This window comes from Eutrigla gurnardus (genome assembly GCF_963514095.1).
Source record: "Eutrigla gurnardus genome assembly, chromosome: 9".
In the NCBI taxonomy this organism is placed as follows: domain Eukaryota; kingdom Metazoa; phylum Chordata; class Actinopteri; order Perciformes; family Triglidae; genus Eutrigla; species Eutrigla gurnardus.
In genome coordinates, this window is record NC_139923.1 from 9,749,969 (window position 1) to 9,762,191 (window position 12,223).

Sequence of the window (12,223 nt, forward strand, 5' to 3'; positions counted from 1 at the left end):
TTACTATCAAATAAATTATCAAATAAATCTTGTCATCCTACCATTTAGTTTAGTGTGAAACTGCTCAGTGAACTCTCTGATTTCACGCAACGTACGTCACCAACACGTCCATTAGCTTGTCTTGCTAGCTAGCTAGCTAAACTACGTTCCATCACTAATGTAACGTTATCTTAGCTGTGTTTTATCCAGCAACTCTTTTTATCAGCAGGTAGAGAAAGAAGGAGCGATACCCGTTCAATTCCCTCCTGTGACAACGTGGACAGAATCTTGGAATCTGACAATGAAAATGGAATCAACTGTAAAACGCGGAATTCCATAGAATTTGTCAAAATCTGGATACTGTGATGGGAATTTTTCATTTAGTAGTTCATTATAGTATAATTAGTAGTTTGAGTAGTTTTAACTCATACTATTCCATGTGTGTCATGAGGTAACCTGTATTCAGCACTTATGTCATGTCATGTGTTACATGAGTTGTGAAATGCATCTTGTGACACCAGCACAGCTGGCAAGTCAATATGGATCTATGGACACTGATGAGTGGTTCAAACACCACATTCTGGACAAAGTTCTCCGTCTACACAAACAACGGAACAATGCTTCTCTGATGACACATCACAAACATCTGTATAAAAAGCCCTTCTCAAGACTGAAGACTTGGTCAGACTCTTAAGGAGTCTGCTCCTATCTGGCCAGATAGTTTGTTCTGAAGCTGTATGTCGGTGATGCGGTCCGCTTGGACACCCTGTTTGCGAGGGCTTTGACTTATTAGACTTTGTCTGTTTACAGTCTGTCTGTAGCGCCTGCTAGCCTGTTTTTGAACTCTTTATAGAATAAATTACTAAAAGCTGTTAGGAGTTGTATTCTTATTTCTCATCAGGTGATCATAAACTGATTTCCGCCACAGATACAATTGATAAAAATCTGTTTTCTCTAGCATTATAAGTGTTTGCCACAGCACCAAGCTCCCACCGCATCGAGTCTCTACTGTGTTTTAATGTAATTAATGAGACACACTGCTTCATCAACCACATGATTAGTCACTATTTGATGGAAAAAATGCTTTAAAATTGTAAAACACGTAAAACACGAAATTTGGAAAAAAATAAAACAGAATCTGGAAAAAATTCAAACGGATTTCATAGGGCCCTACTCCCGGTACGAAATACAGTACAAAGGCATCGTAGCTTCTGTCTAATAATGCACTTTCTTGACATGCAAAATTATCTTTTTAAATTGACAAATGTTTGTGATTCATGACACAATCAAACAGGATAAAAAAAAATGTCTATCGTATTTATATTTTGGTGACCAACAGCTTTTGCACACACTATTATTAATTATTATTCCATCCATTTTTAAGACCATTCATTTTTTTTGTTCTATTTTAGATGTAATGTTTCCTCCTCACTGCTGGAGTCAATACAGCAAGTGGTATGGGCAAGATCCCTCACTGGCTTCCCAATGACTTTCATTGGCCTGGCTAATGGAAGTCAGACCCCATGGGGTCTCTGCAGGACAGGAACTTTTGCAGTTGTGGTTACCGTGAGCCCACCCTCGGGATTCTTGGGACCGGTGTTGGTGTACCTGTTTCCGTGGACGTGGGAGGCGCAGAATGCGTAGCTGTAGTGCAGCAACGTGGGGTCGACCAGCGCGCTGCTCTCTGAATAGTCCATCAGGTCCTTCAAGTAGCTCAGGTGGCGGTGGCAGCCTCGGACGCCATACCGGGCACAGTACTCGTCCAGGACGAACACCTGACCCGGACTAAACCAGCCCTGGGGACAGAAGACACAGCAGACCGTCACTTCATATGTAACAACAAACGCAGACCTGCTAGCTCCCTCTAGATGCTGAAGTTGCTGAAGCAAATGACTTAATTTGGAGGAATAAAGGAGAGTAAGACACCATTGTATATGATGTATTATCAAGTGGACGTAGGACCAGTAAACCTGCCCTGATTGCTGAACGACCGTTCTGAAAGACAACCAAGCTCACAGCTTCCTGTTACCATGGCAATGGAAACAGCCTCTGACCAACGCGGGTCACCTTTTGGCTCCACAAACTCAATAAAAACTCCTTGATGACTCGTCACAACCGACCACAGGAGTGTAACCATTAACCTGTCAGCTATTAATAAAAACCCAGAAAGGTGTGGAAACATCCGGAGATGTTCATTAGCTCCTTCCTCCGCTCCGAAATCACTAAATTAGGCGTGAAATTTACAACGTTAATTAAGATTCCTCACGGACGAACGTTAACAAATTAGCACCTCAAGCAAGCTGATGCCACACATGCACACACACAGACACAGACACACACACAGAGGAAGAGAGAGATCGTTTATCTGAAAGAAATTAAAATGTTTTTTCTCTGAACCACAGACCTGACCTTGTCCAGACCTGAGCTGGTCCAGACCTGAGCAGTGTTGCCACAGCTACTTTGAAAAAGTAATCTGATTGCTGATTAATGCTTTAAAAAGTAACTTAGTTAATTTACAGATTACTTAATTTTAAAAGTAACTAAATTAGATTACAAGTTATGTTACATTCAACAGCTTCCGCCGCCTCAACAACTGGTAAGACTTGCTCTGTAAGTTTGACTCCAAATGTTTCTTCAAATTTGACGTAGTGTTTTTGTAGTTGGATAGCACTTTGTTGCCACGAGCACAGAGTGTACAACAAACCTTAATATTGCCATCTTTAGATGGCACAAACTCAAAATAGTGACTGTATTTCCAGCTAGCAAACGCGCATCTCTCTCTTCCCTCCATTGTTGTTTATGTTTGTGTCTGCGTAGCCGATATGTGACCTGTCCTCGTGCTGAAAACGTGACTTGTCGCATAGGCTACGTGACTTCACTCCCAGAGACGCAAAAAGAAAGCAAATATTTTTTTATTAAGGAAAATGACAAACATAGTAACGCACAGTGACTTGGATAAGTAACTTTAATCTGATTACCGGTTTGGAAATAGTAACCAATCTGACTACCACCGGCATCACTGATCATGAGTGACATGCAAATATTTCCTACACTGGACCTGTGTGATTTTTATCGAGAGCGGAGCAAGCTGACATGACAAATTAACGCCGGCTCCAATCGTGTTTTCCCATTTCCTTACCTTTAGTTAAATGTTCTTAAAGGCATTTAAATAAAGTATTGTGGAGGGATCTCATATTAATATATACCAGTTTCAGATATGGGTCTTTGGGTCTTAATTACTAATAAATGGCCCTAAAAATAACACATTGGTTGATCAGTACAAGTCCTTATGTCCCAATACTTGCTGATACAAGTACCTAATACAGTACTAACAATAACTTTGGGAACTTTTAATTTTCATCACTATCTGACTGTAACTAATTAAATATACATTACATTAATATATAATAATATTATGCTGAGGTTGTATTTCAGCTAGTATTTCCATTCCAACACAAGGATGCATTAAGTTTTTCAAATGTGCACGTCGCCTCTCTGAAAGGTTTTCTGTCACCAGTTTCTGAGCGTTGAATTTATTTCCGTCACCAGATAAAGTGGAAGTTTCACCATTATGTTTGCTGGTGTAATGTCTCATTAGACTAAAAGCCTCAGGAAGTGATTTCTGCATGTTACCGGTATTAAAGGTCATTTGAGGACGTGAAATTAGAAATTATTTCCAGGATTTTATTTTGCAGACATGCTGCTTCCTGGCGGGGTTAACTGGACCTGGCACATTTCTGCTCTGCAGGCCTTTTAGTGTCTCCCCCCCCGCCCCCCAGCTTGCTTGTCGTTTCCTCCCATCTCTTTCTTATTTTTCTCTCCGTCTGTGAGCTCAAGCTATTAATATCACACCACAGAAAGAGAGAGGGGCCTGTCGACGGGCGAGAAGAGACAAGATGTTCCTCTGTGACAAACAGATGGCGAACTCTCAGTCTTGGCTCTGACCGCTCAATTAGCGGCTAACGAGCCGACTGCCTCGTTAGCTCCGCCGTCCACGGCTGCACGTCTCCGTCTCGGCCGCCTCCCTCCGAGAAAAGACACGACCCTGAAAAGGAGTGAAAGCATCGTATGGTTCTGAGGCAGTGAACGCCTTGGCTTGGTGCTGGTCACGTGACAGGAAGCTTCTCTTGGCTCATTAAATCATCTTGTGACCCAGACAGTCACAGATTTGTGGCTTAGTCATGCAGATTTACATGATATGAGAATGGAGCCAACTCCTTTATTTGAAATATGAGCGTTCCATCTGCAAATCAGTTGGAGTACAAGCCTCCAGGTTGATTCATTTTAGAAGACTCTTATTTTGAAAGCAGCCACCAGAACGTGCAGGTCGCTGCTCCTAATCATTCTAAATACTAAATTCAGAAAACTGTTCTCACATAATTTTCTTTCAGTAGAATTATTGACCAGCTGTTGAACCATTTCCAGCTTCCACACGGAGAATCATCACACAGCAGTCACAGCTGATGATGTCGCCCTTTAGAGGAAAGTTTGATTTGGTTTTGAGGAACTCTAATAAATTGCTTTGGTAGGTACTGATCTTGCATAGTGTGAGAAGCTTGAGCCCTCCATCAAACTTCTGATGCCAAACTGCACGCAGCCATAACGAACACCGAAAAGTAATTAATTCACTCACTCACTCACTCACTCACTCACTCACTCACTCACTCACTCACTCACTCACTCACTCACTCACTCACTCACTCACTCACTCACTCACTCACTCACTCACTCATTCACCCATTCCCTTAGTCACTCACTAAGTCACTCAGTCAATCACTTGTGTTATAAGAATTTTGTATAACCTCATGTCTTAAAGTTTTCTTAGTTCAGGTTACAGCTTTATGTTGAACTGTTTATTACTTCAGTATCCCCATGGCTGACCTAAATGTTATCAGAGGCCTGGTAGGCAGGATGTCTAGTTCTGCATGAAGATTAACTGCCAGTGACGCATTATCTCCTGTGCCTTTAAAAGACTCAAGTCACAACAGTGATTTGAGCCCTTTCTCTGTAGCATCCTCACACGTTGTTGCATTGTAACTGCTCCTCTTGATCAAGATTAAAGTCAGACGTCGACGTTACTTCTCTCTGATCTCCTCCTTGGGTGAATTTATTAGTTTACGGACAAATTCTTTTAACAACTTGGACAGTCACTAAGTCACTCATTACTCACTAAGTCAGTCACTCACTCACTCATTCCCTTAGTCACTCACTCACTAAGTCTCTCAGTCAATCACTTGGAAAATCATTAAGTCACTCACTACTCACTAAGTCAGTCAGTCACTCACTCACTCATTCCCTTAGTCACTCACTCACTAAGTCACTCAGTCAATCACTTGGAAAATCACTAAGTCACTCACTACTCACTAAGTCAGTCACTCACTCACTCATTCCCTTAGTCACTCACTCACTAAGTCACTCAGTCAATCACTTGGAAAATCATTAAGTCACTCACTACTCACTAAGTCAGTCACTCACTCACTCACTCATTCCCTTAGTCACTCGCTAAGTCACTCACTCACTAAGTCACTCAGTCAATCACTTGGACAGTCACTAAGTCACTCACTAAGTCACTTACTAAGTCACTCACTCACTCACTAAGTCACTCACTAAGTCACTTTCTAAGTCACTCACTCAGTCACTCACTCACACATTCACTTAAGTCACTCACTCACTCACTTAGTCACTCACTCACTAAGTCACTCACCGAGTCACTCACTACTCACTTAGTCACTCACTCACTCACTCACTCACGCATTCACTTAAGTCACTCAGTCACTCACTCATTAAGTCACTTACTCACTAAATCACTCACTTATTTACTCACTCAGTCACTCACTACTCACTGTGACACTCACTCATGCATTCACTTAAGTCACTCACTCACTTAGTCACTCACTTATTACCTTTGTCACTCACTCACTCACTCACTCACTCACTCACTCACTCACTCACTCACTCACTCATACATATACTGTACATACATACTGTATATATGTTATAAATATATGTTGAGGTCTCTATTACATAGTCTGTCCACCAGGGGGCACTGACAAGATTTATACTTTGAAATAACTACATATTTATGTTAATGTAAATGAAGTAATAAATATCTCATTACCAGATTAAATGGATTCCTATGACAAAGGCGGATCTATTATATAATATATAATTGTTGGATAATCATATATCTGACCTTCAAGTTGATGTGTTTAGCAGCAGAGTGATTTTTCTCAGATGCTTAAAAACAACCATGCAAATGATGAACACAAATATTGGTAAATGTCTCACAACATCTTCGATGTTTGGCTGTTTTCCCCTCGAGGTCAGAATACGATGACACGGTGCAGAGCTTCTTCTTCTGAGGTTTCCTCTAATGAGCATAACTATAGCGTCTCATGTAAAGGTGCTACAGTCTGAACTGTAGATCATCTGAGTGTTACGTCACAGTGTGTATTACACATACAAGTTCACAAAGTACTTTATAAACACAAACAGGGGAACGATTTAAGAGGATTGGAGATGTTTTTAAGATGCAGGCAGGAAACCAAAGTAGGTCAGGACTACATCAGTGGTGTGGATTAAAAAAGAAGACATGGAGGTAAACATGTTGTCCAGTTCAGTGCTCATTCTCCATGATCCCATGACCCTGTTCCTTCTGCTTTATTAGCCAGAGGTTTAGGGAGGCCGAGGGGGGTTCTGTGGGGGTCCTGGGATGAAGACAAGCTGCTGACCACCGAGATCTGCTTCATCGTGCAAGGCTTGATTTTAAATTCGGGAGGATACCCTAAAGCTGTTTAAGTAACCAAACATGTAAGACTGATGAGAAAAAGGTCTACAATAAAAACTTTGAATAGGCTATGTCTTTTGTAAATGAAGATTTTTTTTTTGCCATCCTCAAATTCAAGGAAGACAGAAAACAGGAAATAAATCATTCTTCAGTGTAGAAACATGCAGCAATGTCCACCTGATGAATGGGAATCCAATAGTCTCTTTTTTCATCTCATTTTTGGTCTCCGATGTTGATGTCTAACATTGCCTCTTTTAACCGTAGAATTACCATCAACGCTGCATCTAGAGCATTTGATCCTCTTTCAGCTTCCAGTTTTACAATCCCTCTGCTAACTTCACAGCATCTTCTTCTTTTTTTTCATTTTTGATGCATTTTGCAATTTTTTAGCTGTTGTTTTGCAAATGAAATTGTGGGAGCAAGTGAAACTTTTTTCTTAGCACATCTCCCACTCGGAGATCAGCAAAGCAGCGGTTTTGCTAACTCACAGAGGTTTCATTCAATAATATAATAATACACAAACAACTCTGATACATTACACAATCATAAATCCCAGCAAAATAGCATAGTGAAAGAACCTTGCTAACTTTACTCTGGTAGCCTTTGTGCTCCTGGGTTAGCCTCTGTGCTGAACTTTACTGGGATAGCATTTGTGCTAACATTACAGGTATAGCCTTTGTGCTAACTTTACTCTAGTAGGCCTTGTGCTCCTGGGTTAGCCTCTGTGCTAACTTTACAGGGATAGCATTTGTGCTAACATTACTGGGATATCCTTTGTGCTAACTTTACTGGGATAGCATTTGTGCTAACTTTACCGGGATAGCATTTGTGCTAACATTCCTGGGATATCCTTTGTTCTAACTCTACTGGGATAGCCTTTGTGCTAACTTAACTGGGATGCCTTTGTACTAACTTTAGCTCACTAAGTAGCAGCTCTAACTTGTTATTTGGGTCAGTGTGTGTTTGCTCATGAACACGTTAAATTCTGGACTTCTGTTGGTCCATTTGTTCACGTTTCCTTCACTGTATTTGTATTTTGTGTGATTTGTGGTTTAACTGGCTAATTAATAGTAGGCTATTAAAAAAGGTGGTACCCTCCCTTTGCCCAATGATAGCTGGGATCGGCTCCAGCCCCCCCGCGACCCTGAATACAGGATAAGCGGTAGACAATGGATGGATGGATGGAAAAAAGGCGGTCTTGTGCTGGCAGAGTACTGTCTCTTAAAAAGGAGCTAAAATAATACCCCAAAATGGCGTTTAAGGACTATGATTGTTGTTGCAGTGCAGATGCAAGAAAAATGTTTTTTAGAAACTATGAAAACATTCCTCTGGTGAGAAAAAGCCCACAAAAAAAACCAAACCAGAGCTGAAAAGAGAGTCCATACTGGACTTGTTTGTCTCAGTGTCTCAAACCTTAAAACTCCCTGGGTCCTATCTGAACATCCCACCTGTACCTGAAACGACATGCTCACATAACACAAAAGGGCTGTTTCCTGCATTAGGGGAGAAAATGTTGTCTTTTGGTTAATTTAACGTCAGCACTCTTAGATATGAAAAATGCTTTTCTTTCTTCTTCTTAGAAATGGAGTTTTACTTGAAAAAAAGTTCCAAGTAAAACTCCATGGTCTCGGGTTGAGATATTCCAGGAATGTCCTTCCCCTCGCGTTCCCACCTACATAGATGATGTTTTCAGCTGGAACTCGGCGGTTCACCAGCAGCACCACCGGGGGTTTAACCCCTCAACCATCTGTGGGAACCACACCGGGTCCATCAGCAGGAGTCCGGGCCCCAGCTACAAACCAAATCTCTGCCTAATTACTGTTGTTGTTGTTGGGTTCAACTCTTTGTGAATAAAATATGACCCCGTCTATGACATGAATCCAAGCCACTTCTCAAACAGATGTCCCCCCCCAAACGCAGAGGCACTGGCCTTTTCTCAGAGTGGTCTGGTGAAAAGGGGGCTCAGCCTGGAACACAAAGCCCTCGAGTTCTCACAAAAGGCCGAGGGGAGAAAGAAGTGGAGGGGCGGCGTGAATGGATCGGTCTAATTGCAGAGCTGGAGAGAGTCGTGGTGGGGCAGGTAAAGACCTGAAAGAGGCACAGATGTCCCTCTGCTGAGCATCTCCTCGTTCTGAGCCTCAAATACAAGAAATTAGAACAAGAGGAGGAAACAATGCAACACATGTTGGGATGAGTCATCCAGGTCTGATGATGGTCTATGTTCTACCAGGTAGACCGTCTTTAGTATCTGATGATGGTCTACGTTCTACCAGGTAAACCATCTTTAGTGTCTGATGATGGTCTACGTTCAGGTAGACCATCTTAAGTGTCTGATGATGGTCTACATTCTACCAGGTAGACCATATTTAGTGTCTGATGATGGTCTACGTTCAGGTAGACCATCTTAAGTGTCTGATGATGGGCTACGTTCTACCAGGTAAATAAAGGTTAATGATACATGTTTTTAGATCCAGTCCAACGAGATCTGGATCCAAGTTCACACATATTAAAGTAAGTGTGAATCATATCTATACAGTTTGGGGTTCCTGATTAGTTGCTGCGAACAACCAAAAATCCTCATCTTACCCCCCCTCAGACCCTTATTTAGCCCCCCCTCCACCCTCCCCCCTCCATTGAGTCAGCCCAGCAGTGGTCTATGAGGGTCATGTTCCTATTTGGAACGTATTGATTAGAGCATTTATCCCCTCAATCAGTGTGAGAGAGGGGGAGCGAGAGCAAGAGAGACCCCCAGGCTGAACACGCACGGGGGGGGGGGGGGGGGCAACTGTGGGACTATTATCTGACCACAGTGAAGAAGACTCAATGAAGAAAAGCCTCTCAGATTTAGCAGCACCGAGGAAATATAGAAGGAGGAAGAAGAGTAAGAAGGAGAGGAGGAGGGGGAACAAGAAGGTGGAGGAAGAAGAGGAGGAGGAGGAAAAAGAAGAAGAAGAGGAGGTGGAGAATGAAGAAGAAGAGGAGGAGGGAGGAGGAGGGGAAGAAGAGGAGGTGGAGGAAGAAGAGGAGGAAAAAGAAGAAGAGGAGGTGGAGAATGAAGAAGAAGAGGAGGAGGGAGGAGGGAGGAGGAGGAGGGGAAGAAGAGGAGGTGGAGGAAAAAGAAGAAGAAGAGGAGGTGGAGAATGAAGAAGAAGAGGAGGAGGGAGGAGGAGGAGGGGAAGAAGAGGAGGTGGAGAAAGAAGAAGAAGAGGAGGAGGGAGGGGGGAGGAGGAGGAGTGCATGTCATCACTTCCTGCCCCAGATACCAGACCTGTCCAATGATCATTAAAACCACTGATGGTCTCACGGTGGTGGAAACATGATGATTAAGTGAACTGAGACGTTCACTAAATCACTTCCTTCTATATTTTATCATGTGATTCACAAAAAGTGTTATTTACATTTATTTATATATATATATATATATATATATATATAATATAATTTTAATGTTCAAGTTTAAAGCCCCACCTATGTAAACCTCCGCACCTGTCCTAGAGCTGCACATCTCTGCTTCTCACTCAAATCCTCTGACTTTCCCTGTCTGGAAAACACTTTTTAAAATTCCCAGATATTCAAAGGCAAATTATATTATTCAAAACACTACACACAACTAACAGAATCACACACCCCATTTGCAGAATTTTTGCAATTTCTTGGGCAAAATAAAACACTCTTCTAAAAACTATACACTTCTTTATAAAAACAATACTTTGTTACCATAGGAAACACACGTTCTGTTTGAACTAGTTACACACTGCTGTGATAAACCTAAAATACTTTTAGCACTTCTACTTCCCAATGATTAGATTAGGCTACTATAGACAAAGTACACAGAGAAAGTACAAATATACAGTACTACTGTAAATTCACCAAACACTACACAAAACCAAAGCTGCAGACTTGATGGAAACTAAATGTATTTCTCTACATGCACAACATGTCAACATGGAGATTCTTATGTAACAAAACATGTCAGATTGCTGCTTTTTATATTGCTTATAAATCTGATTGGTGTGTGTATATAATTAAGCAAACAAGTGTTTGCACACCTGAGGGGTATTCCACCAAACTCGCTAATAAAGGCGGCGCTTACCTGGTTAAGCCTGGTTAGAACTAACGCCAACTTCCACTTGCAGCTAAACCCATTCCATTTCAGAAGCGCCTTGTTAAGGCTAATTCAAGCCAGGTGAACGTTGTCGTGTGTTACGCCGTTCACGGGATATAAAGCCAGGTAAGGTGTCGGCTTTGCACGCGGACGGCCAGGGTCCAATTTCTGACCATGAAAGTTTGTGGAATTTCTTTCTATAGCCGGAACTGAGTTTTAGTATGAAGTCTCTCTCTCTCTCTCTCTCTCTCTCTCTCTCTCTCTCTCTCTGACAATTGCATGCAGCAATGCCTTTGTCATTGGGATCTATAACATGCTATTAATAATAACATCTTTATGCCTATCATGTTTTTGCAAGTTATATTTGGGTTTTGGGGAAATTGTATGACATATTTATCATAGTTTAAGTAAAATGTTGGTCTAATTATCTGATCTAAAGACAATTATGCAAGCAAAAAAAAAAAACATATTCCGTCCTCGCCGGGTTGTGAACCCGGGCTGCCCGCGTTCGGGGGTAGGTGCATCACCACTCACCTAACTGGGGGACGAACAACATGCAAAATACATGTATTCAGATAATAATATGGCCAGTTGGTGTTCAGGAAATAAACGATTTATTCCAATTTTTTTTAATTGCAAGCATGTATTCTCAGACACTTGATGAAAATAGTAAAATAGTACTATAATTTGCTTATAGTGAGTAGTTATTTGAGCTAGTGTTTTGCTCCTTGTGTTAAAAGTTTTGCTAACTGTGTTATACTTTTAATTTTAGTGTGTAAGTGTCGAAAAAAAACTGTAAACTACCACAAGAAACCCACAAAAGTGTGTAGTTGTGTGGACGTACCAGGCAGGAGAAGGAGTCGTTCATGCGGTGCTGCAGTGTATGTTTCTGTAAGACGGTGAAGAGGGCAGCGTGGTCAAAGCGACACGGCGCGGCGGAGATTGGGCCTTCGACCCCCTGGCGCTGAGAAGGATCCAGACCTGAACAGGAAACACAGCAAAGGGGGACGGATCAAAACCCTGTTACTGACACTGAAGGTTCTCCAGGTTTGGGATCAACGAGCTGGTCTGAATCGAAACCCAACCGCTCCGTCCAGAAAACATAATAACTTATTATTAATAATAATAATAATAATAATAATAATAATAATAATAATAACAATAATATAAAATGTAAGTGTGATTTTTGATTTTCAGAGCTTGTAACCATATAATTGTTTGTCTTTATCAGAAAGAAAGTCAAACAGTCAAAATGGGGGCGTCACAGATTTCTTTGCTGAAGAGGTGATACATAAACGTGTGGGGTTTCTCCTACGTTCACACCTCTCCAGCAAGTAAAAAGACCACGTTGG

At 41.6% G+C, this 12,223-nt stretch overlaps 1 protein-coding gene across 3 annotated transcripts in view; it reads right to left on the reverse strand.

Annotated features, from left to right (window-relative positions):
* cadps2 (Ca++-dependent secretion activator 2) overlaps nt 1-12,223 on the reverse strand; it is a 187,428-nt gene that overhangs the window by 58,672 nt on the left and 116,533 nt on the right. For all 3 annotated transcript variants that reach the window (XM_084018540.1, XM_084018541.1, XM_084018539.1), the window contains exons 12-13: nt 11,716-11,852; nt 1,588-1,775 (exon numbers count right to left, since the gene is read on the reverse strand). In XM_084018540.1, coding sequence (XP_083874666.1) covers nt 1,588-1,775; nt 11,716-11,852 — 325 coding nt within the window. The remainder of the gene's footprint in view (nt 1-1,587; nt 1,776-11,715; nt 11,853-12,223) is intronic.